This window comes from Fusarium venenatum (assembly GCF_020744135.1).
Source record: "Fusarium venenatum strain MPI-CAGE-CH-0201 chromosome Unknown EDB82scaffold_4, whole genome shotgun sequence".
Classification (NCBI taxonomy): Eukaryota; Fungi; Ascomycota; class Sordariomycetes; order Hypocreales; family Nectriaceae; genus Fusarium; species Fusarium venenatum.
The window spans coordinates 5,082,795-5,103,753 of record NW_027072132.1 but is presented as its reverse complement, the minus strand read 5'-3'; the positions used below and the strand labels follow the sequence as shown (position 1 = coordinate 5,103,753).

General features: G+C 48.5%; 8 protein-coding genes across 8 annotated transcripts; 3 read left to right on the top strand and 5 right to left on the bottom strand.

The window, feature by feature from the left end:
• Positions 1 to 81: 81 nt before the first annotated feature.
• Positions 82 to 2,915, top strand: EDB82DRAFT_334770 (uncharacterized protein). Its single transcript, XM_025738790.2, has 2 exons — positions 82 to 845; positions 906 to 2,915. The coding sequence occupies exons 1-2, from the start codon at positions 343 to 345 to the stop codon at positions 2,734 to 2,736; spliced, it is 2,334 nt and encodes a 777-aa protein (XP_025593516.1). The 5' UTR covers positions 82 to 342; the 3' UTR covers positions 2,737 to 2,915.
• A 975-nt stretch (positions 2,916 to 3,890) lies between these two features.
• Positions 3,891 to 5,219, bottom strand: EDB82DRAFT_480833 (glyceraldehyde 3-phosphate dehydrogenase; the record flags this gene model as incomplete). Its single annotated transcript, XM_025738789.1, has 2 exons — positions 3,891 to 4,778; positions 5,091 to 5,219. The coding sequence occupies 2 exons, from the start codon at positions 5,217 to 5,219 to the stop codon at positions 3,891 to 3,893; spliced, it is 1,017 nt and encodes a 338-aa protein (XP_025593515.1).
• Positions 5,220 to 9,248: 4,029 nt separating this feature from the next.
• EDB82DRAFT_334715 (uncharacterized protein) lies at positions 9,249 to 11,082 on the bottom strand. The gene has a single exon (XM_025738787.2). The coding sequence runs from the start codon at positions 10,835 to 10,837 to the stop codon at positions 9,449 to 9,451; it is 1,389 nt and encodes a 462-aa protein (XP_025593513.1). The 5' UTR covers positions 10,838 to 11,082; the 3' UTR covers positions 9,249 to 9,448.
• A 490-nt stretch (positions 11,083 to 11,572) lies between these two features.
• EDB82DRAFT_516118 (ubiquitin fusion degradation protein UFD1-domain-containing protein) lies at positions 11,573 to 13,318 on the top strand. The gene is made up of 3 exons (XM_025738785.2): positions 11,573 to 11,842; positions 11,902 to 12,225; positions 12,274 to 13,318. The coding sequence occupies exons 1-3, from the start codon at positions 11,840 to 11,842 to the stop codon at positions 13,087 to 13,089; spliced, it is 1,143 nt and encodes a 380-aa protein (XP_025593512.2). The 5' UTR covers positions 11,573 to 11,839; the 3' UTR covers positions 13,090 to 13,318.
• A 797-nt stretch (positions 13,319 to 14,115) lies between these two features.
• Positions 14,116 to 14,732, bottom strand: EDB82DRAFT_580095 (uncharacterized protein; the record flags this gene model as incomplete). Its single annotated transcript, XM_025738784.2, has 3 exons — positions 14,116 to 14,179; positions 14,229 to 14,510; positions 14,578 to 14,732. The coding sequence occupies 3 exons, from the start codon at positions 14,730 to 14,732 to the stop codon at positions 14,116 to 14,118; spliced, it is 501 nt and encodes a 166-aa protein (XP_025593511.2).
• Positions 14,733 to 14,973: 241 nt separating this feature from the next.
• EDB82DRAFT_530210 (uncharacterized protein) lies at positions 14,974 to 15,565 on the bottom strand (the record flags this gene model as incomplete). Its single annotated transcript, XM_065609218.1, has 2 exons — positions 14,974 to 15,307; positions 15,399 to 15,565. 2 exons carry the CDS (start codon positions 15,563 to 15,565, stop codon positions 14,974 to 14,976), a joined length of 501 nt encoding a protein of 166 aa, XP_065463466.1.
• A 465-nt stretch (positions 15,566 to 16,030) lies between these two features.
• On the top strand, positions 16,031 to 16,991 carry EDB82DRAFT_541603 (uncharacterized protein; the record flags this gene model as incomplete). The annotated part of the gene is made up of 3 exons (XM_025738782.2): positions 16,031 to 16,191; positions 16,312 to 16,584; positions 16,636 to 16,991. The coding sequence occupies 3 exons, from the start codon at positions 16,031 to 16,033 to the stop codon at positions 16,700 to 16,702; spliced, it is 501 nt and encodes a 166-aa protein (XP_025593509.2). The 3' UTR covers positions 16,703 to 16,991.
• EDB82DRAFT_516112 (uncharacterized protein) lies at positions 16,992 to 19,160 on the bottom strand. The gene is made up of 3 exons (XM_025738781.2): positions 18,777 to 19,160; positions 17,514 to 18,491; positions 16,992 to 17,461 (listed from the first exon to the last, which is right to left on the bottom strand). The coding sequence occupies exons 1-3, from the start codon at positions 18,929 to 18,931 to the stop codon at positions 17,437 to 17,439; spliced, it is 1,158 nt and encodes a 385-aa protein (XP_025593508.1). The 5' UTR covers positions 18,932 to 19,160; the 3' UTR covers positions 16,992 to 17,436.
• Positions 19,161 to 20,959: the final 1,799 nt, after the last annotated feature.

The following is a 20,959-nucleotide window of genomic DNA, read 5'->3' as shown; positions in this document are numbered from 1 at the left end:
CGTGTGCGACGAACTGGGTCACTTCCATGTCTTGTCACTAGACATCAACCACTACCACTATCAGCCACCATTAACCATCGCGACAACCCTGCGGGTCAGCAGTGAATAACGCCGACCACAAAAGACATTGTTTTCAACTGATTCGTATCTTTATCAGTGTCGATACTGCGACAGTCTACCGTTCAAAGCGCCTTTGTCGTCGCGTTCTCAGCCTCCCTGCGTACCCCTCGCGCGCGTCACCCTCGATCGCCAAAACCTCGTACCGCACCGCACCGCAACCTACTGACAGCATCTTACCGTGCCCCCGTCTTCGTCCTCCCGGCATGCTGACATCCATGAACAATGGAAGCCGCGGCGAAGACGGTCCAGCAGCTCACACAGCGCATCCTACCCGAGAAACCCCATCACCTATCCTACTCCGCAGACTGGCGATATCACATCCCCGCCAACGAGTCCCGACAGAAGCATCCTGAGGAATGGGATATTACCCGCCTACAATATTCGACACTTGTGTCGGAAGCTGATCGCGGTGTACTCCTTACCAGATCGTACTACGACATGCGTGTCGAGCCCCCGAAACCCGTCCCTCGCGACGTGGGTATCCTCGCAAAGGGCGGCGAGAAGAAAAAGTTGTCACTCAGTGACTACAAGAACAAAAAGACATCTGGCGTTACCTCGGACACATCCACGCCAGAGCCACCCAGCGCCAGAAAGCGCGAACATGAGCGCGCATCAGAATCCAAATCAGTGCCAGAAATCAGAAAACATGATTCACAGCGTCAAAGAGACCACCACCTGGATGCTAAACCGCAGAAGCCCCGGGAACTCCCTGTTGTTGATATGAGGTAGGCTGCGCTATACAATCCAAATCGTGATTGCCTGGACGAACATACTGACTGCTGCAGGCTCCCTCCGAAGCCACCTGCGTCCCTCCCACCTCGACCCGTATCACCCGACAGCAGGAAACGTGCATCTAACGTTGACGACGACCATCGGTCTCAGAAACGGCCCAGGCCGGATATGCCTCGCCCAGTTGACGACCGGTCGCGATCAGGTCGAGATGATCCCCCACGCCGGAAGGACAGAGAGGCTTTGCCGCCTTCTGACATACCATCAAGAGACAAGCCATCAGTCCCATCTTCGCTTTCAAATGGACGAGGTGTTCTCAAAGGTACCAATACCTCTGCTGCTCGTAACCCTTCCCCGGCTGGACGCGCACGTGGTGATTCAGTCAACGGTGCCCGGCCAGGCGCATTGGGGAACACAAAAGGTACACCGGCCAAGGCCGATACTACTTCGCGCTCATCCGTACCTCCACTGCTCTCGCCTCTTCACTTGAATCTGGAGAGTCAGAACTCAGCAGATAAAAATGATAGAAGAAGGCCACGCGATGAGGCTGCAGATACTATCAAGTCAACAAAACCAAAGAAGCTTGAAGCACCACCGCCACCACCCAAAGCAAGAAATGAGTCGGCCCGAGACAAGTCACCTGTGCGATTGCCTACACTTTTGTCGCCCACGTTGCCAAGCGCTCTGGAGGCTGAGCTGTCGCGAAGAAAGGTTTCTGTGAAGACAATCGATTCCAAACTGTACGACGATCGGGACAAAGACGAGCCAAGCGACAGGCGGAGCGAAGAGCGGCACAAGTCAACGACGGCAAGGAAGGCCCCTGTCGAGCACGAAGAAGAAGACGAGGACGAGAACGAAGAGCCAAGAGAAAAGAGGCGATTAATCGTGACGCTAAGAATATCCAAGAGAATGCGACAAACGTTCAGGCGCATATTGGCATTGCCGCCAAAGCGGAGAGAACGTTCGGAGAGCACAGAAGCACAGCCAGTCAGCCAGGCGAAGAAGCGTCCGGCGTCGACAGAGAATACTGGCGACACGATAGCTGTCAAGCGCCCTCGGTTGCCGTCGGTTTCTTCGGCCCTGCCTCCTCCGTCAACGCCATCCAAGAAGGGTGCTGCTATGTCTCGTGTCAGTTCCAGTAACTCGCATGCTCATACGCCTGGAGATGTTTCTACAGTGACACCTATGCCCGTTGGATCTTCAGATCGTCCTGCCACTAATGGCACAGATGTTGGCCGAAGCGACAAAGCCGATATCCGGGCCGTCAATGAGAAACATACCCGCTTCTCTAATCTGGGTCGACGACTCAAGCACGAGGGCGACATTGCGAACCAGCGATGCAATAAGCTTGCAAACAGTGGTGATTCGCGCGGAAGCGACACAAGCCGCAAACAGTACTACGCGCTTGCAGTTGAGAGCACTGTCGCCTTCATGGCCAGCTTCCACCTTCTAAATGTGAGCCGCAACATGCAGCACAAGTCATCCGACCCAGGCCCTTGGGCTAGCTTGATCAAGATGGTCGACTACCTGCAAAAAGAAACTCGACGCGACACGCGGCGATATCAACCCATGTATGCTCTTGTGTTGATTTTGCAGGCCATCACAGTGGATGAGTTTCTCAAATCGTTCCCCAACTACGATCATATATCCAAGGAGGATATCTTCGCGCACCAAGCGGTTCGCTACCGAAATTGGACCACAGTTCGTGACGTCTATGAAGGAATAAGTAACTCGCGTCTTCGAGCTGATATAACACCCTGGTCGACGGTCGAGGAAGTCTGCCAGGCGTCGATGCGCGTTATCCGACAATGGTGTCATGATGAAAATGTCGATTGGTCAGCCGAGTTCGACCCCAAAGAGGCCAGCATACGAGTTGCTCGGCAATAACGCATGTTATCTGCGCATATTGAAGATCGGTTGAACTTGATCGAACAACAATTCACTTGGGCTTGTCTCTCAGGCGAGTCTCTGGCTCCAGTATTCAATTCTGTTTTGTCGAGGGATTGGCTTAAGAGACCACAGCCATTTCTGTCGCATTCAACCAATATCCAAGGAGTAACCAACAGGACATCTTGTGAATCGACTTTCCACGTCTATATGCTTTTTGAGTTAAACTCTGAGGATATTGCTTATCAGCTTATCCCAGCCCGCCGCGTCATTTGAGGCGCCTGGCAAGGACAAAAGTATTCTTGCTGTCATTTGCACTATGATATCCCCCCAGATCAAAACGGAGAGCGATTTGATTTCATCTATTGCGCCTGGGATACAGGCCCTCTGCAGTTGCCTTATATGTTTTTATTGTTGTCATTCTATCTTGCCGGACAAGGGTTGCTTTAAACAGGAAAGGGAAAAGGGTTAATGAGAGGAGGGAGTAAAGGAGCATTCGGCGAACAGGGAGTGTGGGGAGAGCATGCTTACAGGAGAATACCACTGGTATATGCATTCACATAACTGCATGGAACAAAGATAGGGGGGGCCGCTGAATAGCTTGTGAATATACTGGCTTAGCGAGTGTCGAGGAGTCTGGCGGTTGACTTCGGGATATCCAAGCCAACATCATGAATGATAAGGTCATGACAAATTTCGCATAATATGAGTGAAGGTTGCCAGCCAATCGACTGTATTAGTTTCTACACTCACAAAGCTACAGAAGATTTTGTTGAGTTAAGCTCTGTCCATACATTTGCCCTAAGACATAATCAACGTTCTACTGGCAAGATGGTGATGTAGAGGTCAAATAAGCATCGCTTATCTATCTACAGTCATGTTGCGCTTCACAGTTTAATTTTAAGACACGTTTTCAAGAGGGATGGATCTATATTTTTTCTGTCCACGGCTATACTAAGATCAATTGTCTAGTAGGGAACTCGAGCCGATGATAACAACCTCGTTGTCATCCCCTCCGACAATCTCCCCGGATTTTGGTATTTTTATTTGCTTTCATTTCTTTGCTTCATTAAAACACACGACCGACTGGAATCTTTATCATGTCGCGTCTAATTAGGTTTGGTTTTGCTTCCAGCCCCTTGAGCGCTCTGCGCTTACTTGGAGGCATCGACCTTGGCAACGTGGGCCAGGAGGTCGAGGACACGGCGGGAGTAACCCCACTCGTTGTCGTACCAGGAGACCAGCTTGACGAAGTTGTCGTTGAGGGAGATACCGGCCTTGGCATCGAAGATGGAGGAGTTGGTGTTGCCGTTAAGGTCAGAGGAGACAACGTCGTCCTCAGTGTAGGCCAGGACACCCTTGAGGTCACCCTCAGAGGCCTCCTTGATGACCTGCTTGATCTGGTCGTAAGAAGCACCCTTCTCAAGGCGGACAGTCAGATCGACAACGGAGACGTTGGCGGTAGGGACACGCATAGACATGCCGGTAAGCTTGCCGTTGAGCTCAGGGATGACCTTGCCGACAGCCTTGGCGGCACCGGTGCTGGAGGGGATGATGTTCTGGGCAGCACCACGGCCACCTCGCCAGTCCTTGGCGGAGGGACCATCGACGGTCTTCTGGGTGGCAGTGTAGGAGTGGACGGTGGTCATGAGACCCTCAACGATACCGAACTTGTCGTTGATGACCTTGGCGAGAGGAGCCAGGCAGTTGGTGGTGCAAGAAGCGTTGGAGATGATGTCGGCAGAGCCGTCGTACTTGTTCTCGTTGACACCGACGACGTACATGGGAGCGTCGGCGGAGGGGGCAGAGATGATGACCTTCTTGGCACCGCCCTGAAGATGGGCCTTGGCCTTGTCAATGGTGGTGAAGACACCGGTGGACTCAACGACGTAGTCGGCGCCGGTCTCGGACCACTTGATGTTGGCGGGGTCACGCTCAGAGTAGAACTTGACAGTCTTGCCGTTGACGACGAGGTCGTTGCCCTGGTTGCCGACCTCACCCTTGAAGAGACCGTGGGAAGAGTCGTACTTGAGCATGTAGACCTGTGGAAAGGCTGAGGTTAGCTTGGTGCTGACAATGATAGGAGCGTGGGGCAATGAGGGGTAGCTTGATGTGTACAGAAGAAGCTGCTATCTCTCATGCTATGCCACCATGATGAAGAAAAAGGAACCTAGATGGTCGTTTGCCACGTTCGAGACAGTTCTGTCGTCGATAATGACATAGTAACGGGCCAGTCCCAACTTCATCATGATGCGGCTGCCCGGATGCGTAGCATGACGGAGCGAAGCAAGCAACTTGCTGTTGTTGTAGGATCGAGCGCGGGAACGAGCGAGATCGTCGGGAGATCAACTTACGGCGTAGTGAGGCTCAATGAAAGGGTCGTTGACAGCAACAACCTCGATGTCGGGGTGCTCGACGGCGTTGCGGAAGACGATACGGCCGATACGACCGAAACCGTTGATGCCGACCTTGATGGGAGCCATTTTGTTAAGGAGGTTCTGTTTGAGGAAAGATTGTTAGATGAGATGTTTTGTTTATCCTTTAGGATTGATGGTGATAGAGAAGAAGATGAGGAGGAAGAGCAAAGGTTGAGGCGAGGGAGTGGGGTATTTTATATGCCGTCTGTATGACGGAGTGGGACAGATCAGATCAGAGGCAGGTATGGTATGGTATGGTATGGTATGGTATGGTATGTAAAGAGAGCTTTTTTTGGTGAGGACGGGTGTTGCCACAGTAGAAGAAAGTGGAGGGGAGGGGACAACGTTGGTGCAAAGGAGGGGCAGGATATGAGCTCTGAAGCTCTGTCTTTTTTCTTGTCCCTTTTTTTTTTTGCCTTCCAATTGCTCCCCTCCCCTTGTTATCCGCTCAATGGATGAATGCCAATAGTTGACGTATCATCACAGAGTGGTGATAAGAAGCAGGTATGATATGACATGATGTAGCATGGAAGCAACGAGATCATGTTGTGATGTTATGATGGTGATGTAGTCGCGCGGAATGGAGGGGTAGAACCAGCCAAGCAATCCTGAGAATGGAGGGGCAGAGACAGGCAAAGCTAGAGAGCTAAAGCTAGACAGGTAAGACACATACCTTTTGGTGAAGAAAGAAGTAGTTGTTGTGTTGTTGAGGATGATGAGAATGAAAAGAAAAGAGAGGAAAAAGAAAAAAGGTCGAGGAGAAAGGGTGGGAGTACAAATACTAATAATCGAAAACCATGGACTCTCTCATCAAGCTCATGTTTAGTTTAGTAACCCACCCACCACATCATTCATCATCCCACGAACACACACCCCAGACCAGACCCAGACTGCCAGGGTGCTAGGCCAGGCCAGACAAGGGGGCGTACAGTATAGTAGGTAGGTAGGTAATCGTAGTGTAGGTAGCGTATCATAACAGGGGCCAATGGAACATGGAATATCGGGTGAGAGGGTGGGAGACTTTTTTTTTTTCCTTCCCCTCTCAACGGCTGTCTAGTACCTTGATAGCTGGACATAGAATCCCGTTGCCATGACTTGGTAATACTTAACCTTTCAATGTTTTATAAGAACTAACTAATATATTTACAGCTTTACAAGTTAATTGTCCTTAGGTACAGAGCATATCATGCTCACTTTCCACAGCTCGGTGAGCTAAGGTCCCCACTACTGACAATAGCTACAATACATTATGGTGGGGTGATGATTGATGCCCTGAAAAAGATACATGTCCCATTATGCACGCCTCACTCTATTAAAAAGTACCTTTTCTACCCCTCATGCCATGCCATGCCACCTCAGTTGATTCCATTTCTGTCCATCCATCCTCCTCCTCACAGAGACGAAATGGATGGATACTGTTTTTTCTGTAGGTGCCGCCGAATAAGACACCGTATTCTACCGTGCAACTCTCCGTGATGTCTTTCAATTCAGTTCAATGGATTCAGCAAATTTGTTACAAACATATCAGATGTTTTTTTTTTCTTCCTCTCCGGAAGCTCCGGTGAACGGACTTGGTTGACGATCAACACCAGCCTCATCATCATTCATTGGGCTGCATCTCGTGTATTGTGTAGGTTTGACGATTGAGATCTTGGTTGTCTACGCCGCATGCATTTAGGCCTGCATTCAGACTACATATTTACCTCTTTGGTCTAACTGACTCACCATCCACATCCCCTTTTGCCGCCAAAACTATTCATATCATATCTTCTCTTCTCAACCAACATACCTACATGTATTATCAACAAAATGGCATCATGCACGTCCCCTATTTGTAAAGCTCGGTTCGCTCTGTTCACAAAGAGTCGTACGGCTTGGGACATGTCTCTTGATGTCTTTCGATGTGCTTCCGTCATCTCTGTGACAATAACAACAACAATCTCTCTTATTAATTCCCTGTTTACGTTGCTTTTATATCTCGGAGTCACCTTAATTGAGCTAGAAGCTTCACCATCACGACGGTAACACTAAAAGAGGCTTAGTACCTGATCTTCGCTCGACTTTAGCTGCGGGCTTTTACATCTGCTGTTGCGTCTTTTTACGCAATGTGGCGGGGCTGGCGGGGGGTATCGTTTTCCCAATCTCCAATATTGACTCGATTCCATAACATATCCTATTCTGAGATATGGCATAATAAACCTGTTGGTAATTATCCGTAAGTGTCTAGGAATAGACTTGGCTATACTGATTACACAAATCATCATTGAATAAAGTATATATATTACTAACAGGAATGTTTGCATCAAGACATACATGCCCATAAACCAATCAAGTAGATCTTCAACCTCCAAACTCTTCCCGTTTCACTTTCTTGCCGTCCCTCTTCTTACGGTGAGGGAAGGACCGTAATTGTTGAGGCATCATGTTGTCGACTCAGATCAACTCATCGAGGTCAGGGCCTATGTCGGCCCGTCGATAGACCACGGTCCTCGACGGACCGAATATATTCGTTGGTTTATTCGAATTACTCTCAAATGCATCATCATATCAGATGGAATCAGATCAGTCCATCTGTCAATTCCATCACCAAAAAAACAACTCGACTATCCGCTTATCTGACATCGGTCCTTTGTCTGGACCCCATCGGCGTGTGCATTGAAGTTCAGTATGGTGATTGTTCAGAGATGGGGGACCCTGAATCAGAAACCCATAATAGTTGCTATAACATCATCCATACCTACACACACAATGCAAATAGATATACACGGACCCTTATGGTCTTATTTTTCGTTCGAATTATTGAATCTCACCGAGATTCCTCGCCTGAGATCATGACCTGAGCCCACCTATCCAGACTGAACTGGGCTGATAGAACCCCTGCTTACTGTGGCTAGCAGCTCGATCCCCCCTCCACCATGATTATGATCCCTGGCCCGAATCCGACGTCAAATCTGGACCTTCAACATCAGTTCATGATATCGATCTTTCGAGCATTAACATTACTCGAAACACGATAATAGCTTACGATAATTACTGCAATACATCACTTGTTCCGAAACGCTTTGATCGACACTCAACCAAGGCAAGGCACGAGCCCACCACGAACTTTTTCATCCGTGTTACGTACAGGGACTCATCGTCATCGAATCAATTCACTACCGTTACAACTCACTTACACACTTCCAATCAGTATTGTTCCCGAATAATCCTTGCAGCCCGATCCAGCCCGTTTGTCGCCGCGAGGCTGCCTCTCGGTGCTTGACCGTTCGGCTACAGCTACCGCCCCGGCTCCCACTCCACGTACCGGAGCATCACGGGATCACGGGCTTGGATCGGCTCAAGCCTCGCCTGTCAAAGACACCAACAGACCAAACCTCTTCCCGTCCACCCGTATAACCCCATACAACCCCAGACAGGCTCCAATTCTCCATAGTCTTTACTTGTTTACTCCATACTTGACTCGCTGCCCCGGCTTCTCAGCCTCTTTTTCAAGATCCCACTTGCCCGGCCTCACCCGTCCCCGGCGTGCATCGGGATCCCCAGGAACCAGATGCCACATTTGGACCCATCATCCCAGCTTTTCCAGTCTTCTGAATGTCCTCTTTGGTCTCTAGTCTCCTTCTTCCGTCATGTTCCCGCGGTACATGTACTGTGCCATGATGCTTTCTCGACCATTGGCCGCTGTCATGAAACCCAGCTCAGCCAGGCTCGCATGATCACCGCACCCCTTCGAGGTGCCCGAGAAGGCGCCCATCTAAACTGCATCTTTAGCTCTCAACCTTGTCTCCAGGTCCGGAACCGCAATGCCGAAGCTATCTGTGTCATGCATTCATCCTCATGGGGTCTGCCGAGTTCTCGACGTGAAACGGTACCCACTCGATATCATGTTTGTTAGATGTTCCGACATCCACTTACACCTCGTTATGTTTTTGTCCCATGTACACAGACATGCAAACTGGTTGACCAAGCATCCATTACACAACAAGACTTAACGGATATCCATTTCCGTGACATGGTAGGTGAAAGTCGTGGCACCCTTTTAACTTGGGATTTGTCTGTCGCCAATTGTCTTGCAATAGGCCGGGGCCACACTTAGTGCGCGCTCGACCTGTACTACCTTGGTTTCCTTTTTTCGCTCCTTGACCTCCGTCTCGCAGAAAACTAGACTCTACCTACCTACCTACCTACCTAGGGGACAAAATAGTCTGGTCATTTATGCTATCTCAGGCCCTCTCTTGGGCTGTTTGTTTTCTGTCTCATAGGCTTGGGTGACGTTTTATGCCGTTGAAGTCTCTTCACTCGAAGGCATCAACATGTGTAGTCCAGTTCTGTCCCTCACCTACGGGTCGGAACTCGACCGCGCCATCTGGAAAGTAACCAGCATCCTTCCACGCCTTCATCGTAGCCCCGTCATACGGTCCTTGTTGGGAGTTCCCATCACGTCCGTCTGCCCATCTAAACTCCCACATATGTCCTGGTTTCACCGCCGCCCTTTGCTCCTCCTCGTCGTCGTCATCATCCTGCTTTGCTGGTTCCGCCCAATCCTCTCCTGTCTCCTTTCTATATTCTCGTACCAGTAACTCCCTTTCTTGGTCATAGATCTCCTCATAGTCTCGGCTCAAGAGCTTGTCTGCCGATTCTGTGATGGCATCAATTGATGCCTTGATCTTCTTTTGCTCCGGGTCCTCGGGTTCCTCCCCGCCATCGATGTCCATGCCTTCGGTGCCCTTGTTCATCTTCTTGAGCTTCCACTTGGGGATCTTCTTGGGCTTTACTTGCTTTTTACCCAGCCGGGCCAGGGCCTCGAGCGGCGTCTCAGCGCGTTCGAGGTTCAAGATCAGAGTCTTTAGCAATTCGGATACAAGGATCGCGTCATCTTCCAGGCGCTGCTTCCGCGCCTCGGCTTCGCGCTTCTCATGTGCTGCCGCCGCCTTTTTCATCTCCTTCTTACTAAGACCTTGTAACCAGCTGTCGTGTACAGCATCGGGGTCGCCACCTTTACGAATGTAGTTGCCATCTTGATCGAACTGACCCTCCTCCATTTCTTGTTTCAGGTTGAATGCCTCAACTTTGGGGGCATGTTTCTTGAGTCCTCCCAGGCCGACCTCCTCGTCGATACCCTCTTCTTGTATGGCAAGCTCCACATCGGCTTCATCATCGCTACTTCCGTTGTCGTCGAGTCGAATGCCTTCTTTGTCTCTGCTAGTGTTTTCGGCACCATCGATCTGATCCGCATCAAGGAAGCGAACTTTGTTCTTCTTTATATCGCTCTCTTGGACGTCGTCTCCCTCAGGAACATTCTTGTCTCCGTTGGCTGCATCGTCATCATCTGCAGCAAACATGTCGTCGTCGTCATCGTCGCCCTCTGTAGTGCCTAGCGCTTTAGACGCGGAATTCGCAGCATCTGCTTCTTCTTTTTTTCGCTTCTCGTTGCGCGTGTTGAAGTCTTCGTTTTCTGAATCGCTATCATAACCATCGAGGTTCACAGCCCCGCGCTTGGTATTCGAGCCGCCAATAACATCAGCGTCAAGGATAGCATCTTCCTCGCGAGCGTCAGGTGCAAGAGTTGAGGGGTTTCGCACGTCAAACTTGACTCGTTTCGAATCGGACTCATCTTCGTGATGATGGGTTCGCGCAAAGTTCTCTCCATCGCGCTTAGGACGAGCTGAAGGACGTGACGTCATGTTTAACTATGGCTTATTAGGGTATAAAAATAAACAACTTGAGAGTCTGGCCGGTAGTAACAATAGATTGGCTTTATTTTTTGGTTTCTTATGTTTTGGTAGCCAAGTTCTTACCCTGGCAAGGGTTAATTGAAATATGAAGGATGAGAGATCATGAAGCTTGCATGTTCTACATGGTAAAGTTCTAGGCATGAGAAAGAGCTAAACTTGATTGAGTAATGATCTTCGTCAGCTCACGATCTAAGCTTCAGGCACGTAAACCGAGCCTTAAAACTGGGCCAGTGAGAATATAAGAGTGAAGAGGCCCAGTTGGAAGGCGCACTCCTTCACTATAAGAACACTCTTCTACCAGCATTATCTCAATAATAAGATACCTAGGTCAGTCTGTGTCGTGATATCTCTGGTTTTTTTTTTTTTTATCATTTATTTTTCCAAGAGAGGAAGCTTAAGATGCCAGTTGTATTATCAATCTTTGGGTAAACCTAGTACCCACGGATAGGACAAAGAAACGACGACGCTCATGAATTCATGTACCAATTACGAATAAAGTATTCAGCTTCAAACTATGATATATGATGCTTAGAAAGACTTTAATAAACTCATATAATGCATTTTATGCAATATTAAACAGTAATATGTGTAAATCACTTATCGCTATAGGGTGACTTGCACTCTGTTCGTTAGTCACTTTTGAGTGCCTGCTAGCCCAACTGCGTCATCAAGAGCTGCCTTTGTAGCCTCCACAGGCCCCCACGTTACCTGTGGCTTTGGACCTTCAAACGTGCATCGACCAGCTTAATCCTTCAACTTTCCCATCTTGCAATACCGAACGTGAATTCATTGCACAACAACTTGTCGTCGGCATTGAAAGCTGAAGCAACACAAACTTCGAGCCGAGACAGTCGTCCTATCTGCTGACACCCTGTGCACCGCCAAACTCGACATCTTGAACCTGTGACATCGCTGATTCTACACATACGAATATACCACCATCACATCATCATGGTTCGTACCTTGCTCAGATACGTTAGCTAGTTGAAGATCCAAGTGCTAACCCGTCCTAGTACTCAGGCTTTGGAGGCGGGTACGATCCCGCTAACCCGGAGCACCTCTACAACATGGCTCGCCATGGACGACGACCCATCGTGCAACGCTTCGACGAATACTATCGATGCTATCCTCTTGTCATGGCCCCTGGTTCTGAAAGACCAGAGCTCAACTATGGCTCCAAGATTATCCTACCACCATCGGCTCTCGACAAAGTGTCCAAGCTTCACGTGCAGTGGCCTCTGCTCATGGAGTTGATCAACGGAGAGAAGGGACGCCACTCGCACGCTGGTGTGCTGGAGTTTATCGCAGAGGAAGGACGAGCATACATCCCTCAATGGGTATGATATTATAATATGTCCCTGGAAGGCCTTGCTAACGCCCAACAGATGATGGAAACCCTTGGAATGGATGTTGGCGACATGATCCAGATCCGTACTACATCACTGGAGCTGGCCAAGATGGTCAAGCTGCAGCCTCAGTCCGTCAGCTTCCTTGAGATTAGTGATCCCAAGGCTGTCCTGGAAAAGGCATTCCGCAACTTTGCCACACTGACCAAGGGCGATGTCTTCAACTTCTCCTACAACGATGAAGTTTACGACGTGGCTGTTCTCGATGTGAAGCCTGAGACGGACAAGATGGGAGTCAGCATGATTGAAACTGATGTGTCTGTAGAGTTCGCTCCACCAGTAGGGTACGTTGAACCTGAACGTCAGAGCGGAACAAGCACCCCCAGAAGCACACGAGGTGGGGCCCCTGCTGGAGGCCTATTGCACAACCAAGGAACTATGGCTCAGTCTATCAACTACAGCGCTATTGCGCCTTCAGTTACAAGTAACGTGACCAATTTCCTCGGAGAGGGCCAGAAACTCGTCAAGAAGAGTAGCAAGGCCTCAACACCCAAGCCAGCAACCCCAGTCCCTACAGTAGACATTCCAGGCATGCCTAAGAGGCGTGATGGTGCCCCTGCGGCTCTACGTCTGGCCCCCAACAAGCTTTTCTTCGGTTACGAGATCAAGCCTGTCAAGACGGATGCCGACAAGGAAAAGGAAAAGGAGAGTGCCAACAGGCCTCACTTTGCTGGTCAGGGTCAGACACTCCGAGGTGCGGTCAAGAGAAAAGGAGAGGGGGATGACAAGACTAAGGCTCCCGAGAAGAAGGGAACTAGTGAAGGAAACAGACTGGACGGTCGACGACCGAGGTAAATGATGGCTTTCTGATGATTTGAAGCGGCGTTTGGGTGGAAATGCATATGTCTTAGAACTTGATTGAACCCATACTATGTAGTCTGGTATCAGATACCTACAGCAGTGCTTGTCACTTTATGAATGGATAAGCACGGTACTTAAAGTATATATATGACTTTGTGATCGAGACTTGGGGACATGGCCTCGGTTTGAGTTGCTATTGAATGCTTCTCCTGATGTTTGTGCTATTGGTTGGATTGTCAATTGCTGCTTGGTGATATAAAAGTTCGCCCCGATAGTGTTTGTTTTCTGAACAAGTGTATCCCACTTGTCAATATGGGGGGACCCATGATTTTTACAACAACTGGAATCGGATGTGTGGAAGTATGGTTGCCACGTTCAATCTTGGAGGAGCCCACGGAAAACTGATGAGAAAGGAGCCCGCTATGACTTTCAATATATCGGACAAATAAGAAAATAACGACAATCATCTTGATTATAAGGGAAAATAGGCACACCACCTGTTGCTTGTCATGGATATACAATGAACAGCCGATTCAGAAAGTTGAAGCTGTGGAACAGAGATAACAGAGCCTAGGAAGATTGGGGTATCAGTATATGAACCTAACTTAAGATCTTGGCGACTCATCTTGGTCTATGATGACAAGTTAGATTCCGGCGTTGGCGTGGAAGATATTGTGAAGTGTTGGGTTTTAGCACTACATAGCAGAGCATCACTTAAGTAAGCGCAACGAGCACGATCGTAGGCGATATTCTTTAATTTATCAGAGACATGCTCATGATATTCCCATCATCCTGGGTAATTCGCCGCTACATACAGGCATATGCAAATCAACATAGCCTATTTTCACCCTCTATCTCTCTGTGATGGGCTTCAAAGCCAGTATATCCACCCTCAATTCATCGTGAACTTCATTTCTTCAACAAATTTACAGAAGAAAAGTTCAACATAGGCAAACTGTTGAGATGTTAGAGTGATAAAGGGGCAGTCTGGAAGGAATGCCAACTTACCGATGTCTAGATTTAGACCTTGCTACTGTCAAGCTCATCGTTGGAGTCAAGCTCATCGTTGGTGTCAGGCTCAGCCCTAAGATTTGTTAGAGAGACCTAGCGAACATATTGTAAAGTAAACTTACTTGGGAGTGGCAGTTCGGGCCCGCTTGACGCCCTTGGGGGAAAGGAGAGCATCATCCCCGACGTCGGTCTCCTCCATCTTGAGCTGCAGCTTCATGTCCTCAAGGTCCTCTTCATCATCATCATCAGCGATGGAAGCAGACTTGGTGGGAGCCTTTCGCTTAGGAGTGCGCTTGGGAGTCTTGGGGGCAGTGGCCCGAGACTTGCGAGGAGTGGCAGCCTCAGAACCAGAGTTCTGGATCCCCGTGGTGTCGCGGTTCTTTCGGAGCTTCTGAACGTGCTGACTGGAGAGAAAAGAAAGTTAGTTTGGGATCAGTTGAGGAAATGCATCAAAAAGAGGGAAAAAAGTACTTGATCGCGTCAAAGGAGTAAGAGTAGCCCTTGTCGCGCATCTTGTCGGCCACACTAGTGAGGACGGCTTTGTTGGGCTTCATCTCTTCCAGGAGGGCAAGGAGGAGGTCCTCGTGAGAGGTGGCATCCCAACCACGGGTAGGCTTGGGAGGCATGGCGACGTGAATGAATAAAAAAGTAAAAGAAAACAAAAGTATATACTGTTAACTGTATGCGATGCGTGGTAGATAGCGTGGAAAGGTGGGTGTGAAAGGATGAAAAGATATGAAAGAGGAGTGCACAAATACTGAGAGGTGATGTGAGGAGTGTGAAGAAAGTGAAGAGTCAAGATGGAAGAGATGCAAGCAGAAAATCAGAAAACTAGTATGCAGGTAGGCAACAAGCAAAAACGGCCCGTCAAAAGAGTGAAACTTCGTACCGCAGAGCGCTCTCAGTGAATGAATATCCCTTTTCTTGAAGACCATTCATGACATTAGTCCAGTCATCGGAGCTGGGCTTGATGTGCTGAAAAAGGCTGATGAGGATATCCTCATGGACGTTGGCGTCCCAGACCATCACTTGACGCTTGCCCATGATGATGTTGGATGAGTAAATAGGTAGATAGATGAAGCAAAATACAAGTTGCAGGAATGAAAAGTAGAAAGGAGAGGCTAAGAGAGGAGAAGTTGTCGAGAGGGGAGAAAATGCCATGCGAGGAGATTTATACCCAAACCTCCCTAAGAAATCTCCTCTAAGGCTAGGTAAGGATAGTAACAGGCTTCTTAGTGTTTGCCAGAACAATTTGCAGCCTGAAATAAAGAAGAAAAAAAGTGAATACGTACCGAACAGCGTCAAAGGAAGTGGTATATCCACGAGTCTTGAGGTACTCCTCAATGGATTCCTTGATGGCAGGAGTCAAGCCCTTGTTGGTCTGGGCACCAGTGTAGAGGCCGACGACAAGATCCATGAGGAACTCGGCGTTGTCCCAGTCGCTTGATTTTCCAGGCATGATGTTGAGTTGACGATGTTGAATGAGGGGAAGAGGATGGTTGATGATGTTGATGATGTTGTTGTGTTGAAGAAATTAAGGAGAATAACGGAGAATAAATAAAGGCAAGCTGCACAAGTCTACATTGAAGGTAGGCAGGAGAAATGATTCACAGAAGAATGCAGAGCTAGTGTTGCCCACTACTTTATTGCAATGCAGCAATAATTCAATGCTCGGCTAGAGCAACACAACTGCCTGCAATCCTTCTTCATCCCATCTAGGTATTTATCTCCTCTCACTGTGATTTCTGACCTCTCCTTATTCATCTTTACTTAATCTGTATCATCTTTCTCCATCTCCCCATTCTAGTTACTTTACTCATTCACCTCTCACCCTCCCACCTCCATCACTCACTCAACTACCTACCTAAGTATCTACCTCGAAGCATACCTTCATTAATATCAAAGCATTCTTTCAACCATCGCCATGCCTCCTGCTGAGAAGAAGTGGGATGCCAACGCCGAGCGCGATCTTTGCGTCGCTATCATCATGGGCGCCCAGGATGGTGAGCGCATGCGCTACAACTGGCCCAAGGTTCACAGCTCCATGGAATCTCTTGGGTATTCCTTCACTAAGGATGCCATCTCGTATGTATTACACTTCGTTTGATTCCCCTCTCATCTCTGAAGTTCGTTCGTCTCTTCTTCTCCGTCACTCAACTTTTCGATGTACCCGTAACCATGCCCCCCTACTCACTACCAAAACAGCCAGCACTTCAGCAAGTCCATCATGCGCGACTTTAAGGGTCGCCACGGAGACACCTCTACGAGCAACTCTCCTGCTCCTGCTACCGCGCCTACTTCCAAGAAAACTCCCCGCAAGCGCGCCATTCCTGCTAAGGGTCGCAAGAAGAAGGCCGAGTCTGAGGACGACGACAAGGACGCTGTCGACTCTCATCTCTCCAAGAAGATGAAGCGCAATAAGGAAGAAGAGGACGAGGATGTCAAGATGAGCAAGACTGAGGACGATCGTGAGCGCAGGTACGCTACGGCTGTCTTTGAGTCTGGAATATATTATTGACTTATGTTTAGTGCCACCCCTGACAAAGATGCCAGATTTGAGCAGTGGCTTGCAAGCAGCGCTTCGGTCCAGGAGTAGATTGCCCTATGACCAAAACTGAACAGGGGTTCAAAAAGATGATTGACTCGGCAGAGCTTTGGTCCAAGGTGGGAAAGGAGATTTATGATCGCGATAAACTGGACTGGTGGCTACCACAATGATACCACCCTGCAATACTTTCTAGCAACGACTCTATATAAAACAAAAATCACGCTGACTTTGCCTGACTGTGTGTTTAGTCCTTGGTCGCTGGCGCACGGCCCTCATCAAGGCGTTCTAGTCGATATTAGAGGCTCCGTTTAACTTTAACACTTGCTTCCCAAATATTCCCTAATATGAGTTTATCTCAAGGTGATTTGGTATTTTTAGAGAAATCACCCAAGTTCAACTTGATTTCTATGCAGTGTATGTCTTTGCGGTCAAATCATGTGAGGCAGAGCAATCAATTGCTTCTGCCAGGCGCCGGAACAAAGAATCAGCCGAGTCACCCAACGCTACCAACAAGACCGATCGTTACCTACCCATCTATGTATATGTAGTTAAAATATTTGACATCAATGGAAAATGGTTTATCCTCTCTGTTCTTCAGTAATCAAGTATTGTCCTCTTTTTATACACAAACATTTCGCCCAGTTGTAACAAACTGCGCAGTAGATATCATCCCATGCTTGCCCGTATCTAATCTGCCCATTAAAAGAATAAGGATCATTTGCACAACTCCCGGTCTCTAACGCCCATGCCCGTGGTATCAAGTTTGTCTAGTAAGGGAGCCACTATGCTTCACCATAAGTAGCAAAACTAGGAACGGTTAGTCTGTGCGCTTCACACCAAGAAGGCAACAATAACTTACTCGGAAGCGAAATCCGCGGAACCATTGTGAGCTGCGAGGGCTAACACAGCTTCGTCGTCCATGTCATCACCCTTTGGAGGTTCTGGCGAATCCATACGTTGTCGTTTAGCACTAGGTTCGTCGTTGTCCACATCTGCTTCGCCATCGGCATCTATATCTTCATGTGCCGGCTGCAATTGCTCTTGAGGCATGGTAACATGGGGCTCATGGTCCTGCTCTACTGGCTGAGGTTGAGATGCAGCGCTTGCATCAGTAGCTTCCCGAGTCTCTCGTGGAGGTTCCTGCGGAAGCTCCTGAGATTGGTAATTGGGCTGTATCTCTTGATCGGGCGGAGGCTGTGCAGTTGAGTGAGGTTGTTGGTCAGGTTGAGGTTGTTGAGCTGACTGAGCTTGAGTCGGCTGAGGCTGTGGGCCAGATTGGAACTGTTGATCGGTTTGGGACTGCTGCCCAGGTTGAGGTTGCTGGGCGGATTGACCGGATTGACCAGGCTGTCCATGTTGAAGAGGGTGTAAGTGAGGAGAGTCCCGAGGGAGCGTAGGCGCAAGAGTTGGGCTTGGGTATGTAACCGGGCCTGGACCAGGGACCACGTTGCCAGGAGTTGGTGCTTGTGGTGTAGTTGGTGCAGAAGAGATACTGCCAGGTCTCATAGCAGCCTGAACTGGCTGTGGCTGTGGCTGTATAGGTTGAGGTCCAGCAGGAATAGGACTATAAGGCTGGGCACCGGCATCCTGAGGATAAGGAGGCGCAGGGTTGGGAGGTGGCCCAGAGACGATACCAAGTGCTAGAGGTGGATGGGGAGTACCCTCTCCTGGAGCTCCGGGTACTGGAGCGAGTGGTTGCTTTCTTGGCCGACCCCTTCCAGGCCCAGGGCGACGTGTGATGGGATTCATAGTTGGGTCATTTCGCCGTACTGTGTCTCCATTAGGGCCAGTGGTCTCCGTCTTGTGTTGAGCCCGACGTAGACCTTGAAAGTGTTGGCTGACATGATGTTAGTTTTGCGTTGGGTAGAAGTTTGAAAAGTATTGTATTATGTGAGATTAGTTCATCATTTGGAAAATGTTGTATATGTTGAGGTTATGAATAGATTATATATGTGTGTGATATAAGAACGGGTGGGCGGGTATAAGTCAACTTTGACGCGTAGAATGATGTGCCGACACCAATTGTTAAGACGTGATAAGCAGTTTGTGGTTTAACCGAGCAGGATAGAATTGTAATTGACGAAGTAGCAAGTATATGATAACAAAAGCATAAAGGACTTACCGACAGCCTTCATTGGTGAAGCCGTAGCCCAGGCTTCTCATATGGTTACCAATAGTGGTCCATTCCGAGCCGCTTATGACGCCAATGTTTTTAACAGAGAGAATAGTAAAGAACAAGTCTTTGTCTGCCCTGTCATTCCAGTTTTTACTATTCATACTGGACAAGAACAGTTACTGGTAACGTCGAATTGACAAGAATTGATGGGTATTGAGGCGGTGACGCGACTTTAGATCGTTAGAAGCTGTTAATGCAATGGCTGGATCAATGGGAAAATTGATAGTGTAGTGTAGTTGGGTGAGAAATTGTTAAGGCAAGGTAATAACAGTGAAGGTAGCGTCTCTGAACCGAACAGATTGGTCCAAGCTCCCCATCCCTCTTGACCTTCTTGGCATGGGGAAGCAGGGAAGGCACTACGTAGGTGTCGGATCCGGATGAATGATAGCTCCGATGCCCAGCAGGTGCCAAGTAGAGCTTATCGTTACCTATACAGATCTAGATGTAATTGGGCAGGATATCAATTATGATTGTTTTTTCCTCGAGTCTTTGCTTTTTCTTCTGCTCGGTTGCTTTGTTTTTGTTTGATGACGATTAATCGGGAAGGTGATCATGATCATGGAAAAGCCGTTGAATGATAAGCAGTATGGGAGGTTTTATTTAGGTTCAGTTCCATGCTCAAAGACGTTGGAGAGACTATTAGAAAAGTTGTTAAGTTGAATGCAAATCTTGATCTGATGACACACAGCTTTATTGAATGCAACAATCATCACAATACACAAACAATGCTCACGAGATGTGCATTGCAAGCCGAGTTATGCAGTTAGGAAGCTAACTTCTCTCGAAACGGTCTAGAAGGTGTAGCTACGTAAGCGAAACGGTAGTGAGAACGGAGTTGGTGGAGTGGCAAAAGACTCGAGTTGCGCCACACTTCGAAGCAAGGGGTCTGAGAAGACAAAGAGGGGACAAGAAAAAAGAACATGAAGTGGGGCCTTTTCTCACGTGCTTTCGTTCCCATTTCCTGATGAGCAAGGTCCCACCAGCTGCGCGCCCGTCGCGTCTCCCACCCACTTCATCTCATGCCCTCCATAACGGCCAACAATTGAATAGAGGGCCGTACGCGACCGTAGAAGCAATTTATCACAGAATAAATGTATTCTTATTCTCATGATAGTATAAATATGAATTTTCCAGACTTCTTCAGCTGTTGTGGTTGTCGAATTGCTGTTTTTCGTCCTTGTCGTCTCGGCTTCCATCCATCAACATTTTTCTAGGCTACACCCCTCAGCTGAGCGTCGATAGCCAAAAGGGCAATGCAAAACAAGCAAGCCTCGGCGGATCGGCTGCATGCTGCAATTTCTTTCATTCTTTGAGTGTCAGGGCGTAAGGTGGCCATTTCTGAATCCCAACAAAATCCAGTCCAGTCCCTCTTGTTTCGTCTCAATTATTATTCATACTTATTTCGCTGTGAACTTTTCCACACACCATGATCAAGTTTAAGCTCAATTCAAACTATTCAACCAATTGAAAATGCATCTGTAAAATGCCACGAGGCAATGTAAACAACCATCATGGTCGCCATGGATCGCCAAGTTGCCCAACCAGGTTGGCTTCAAGTTTTCTCCCCCTGCGTTGTTGCATGTCGTATACCTCAAGTGCCGTTGATAATTCGTCGGTGACCCGCGAAATGAGTCACACTTTGTGGTTTCACTCCATTCCTGGGCTTCCCACCCCTGTCCAGAGCCTGATTTAGCTTGATGTGTCGGAAGCTTTGATTTAGAAATTTTGTCTTTGGTTAATTGAATTGTTCTTGGCTGATTTTAAGCTTACGAGATCCGTCCATTACCCTTTGAGAAAAGATGGAGAGTTTAGATCGATATTGAACTCTATATATCATTCTCGACGAAGCCTAAATAAATCAATAACGTCGAGAGGATTGGTCTGTCTTGATAGATTGATCTCTTCTTGACTCTAGAAACAATTCATTAATTGAATCTGGAACTGCGGCACCCGCTGAAGCGTAATGGCTGCAGCGCCCCCTAGCTCCGGCGACAGGGGGTCTCGGGGGCCATAGGGCGCTGTCTTAGACTCTGAATTAGTGGATTTAGCGGGGGGTCAGCAACCACTTTACGCGGTGTTCGCGCCGACCGCAGCCCCTCGTCGCGCCCCATTTTCCATCAACGGGAAGG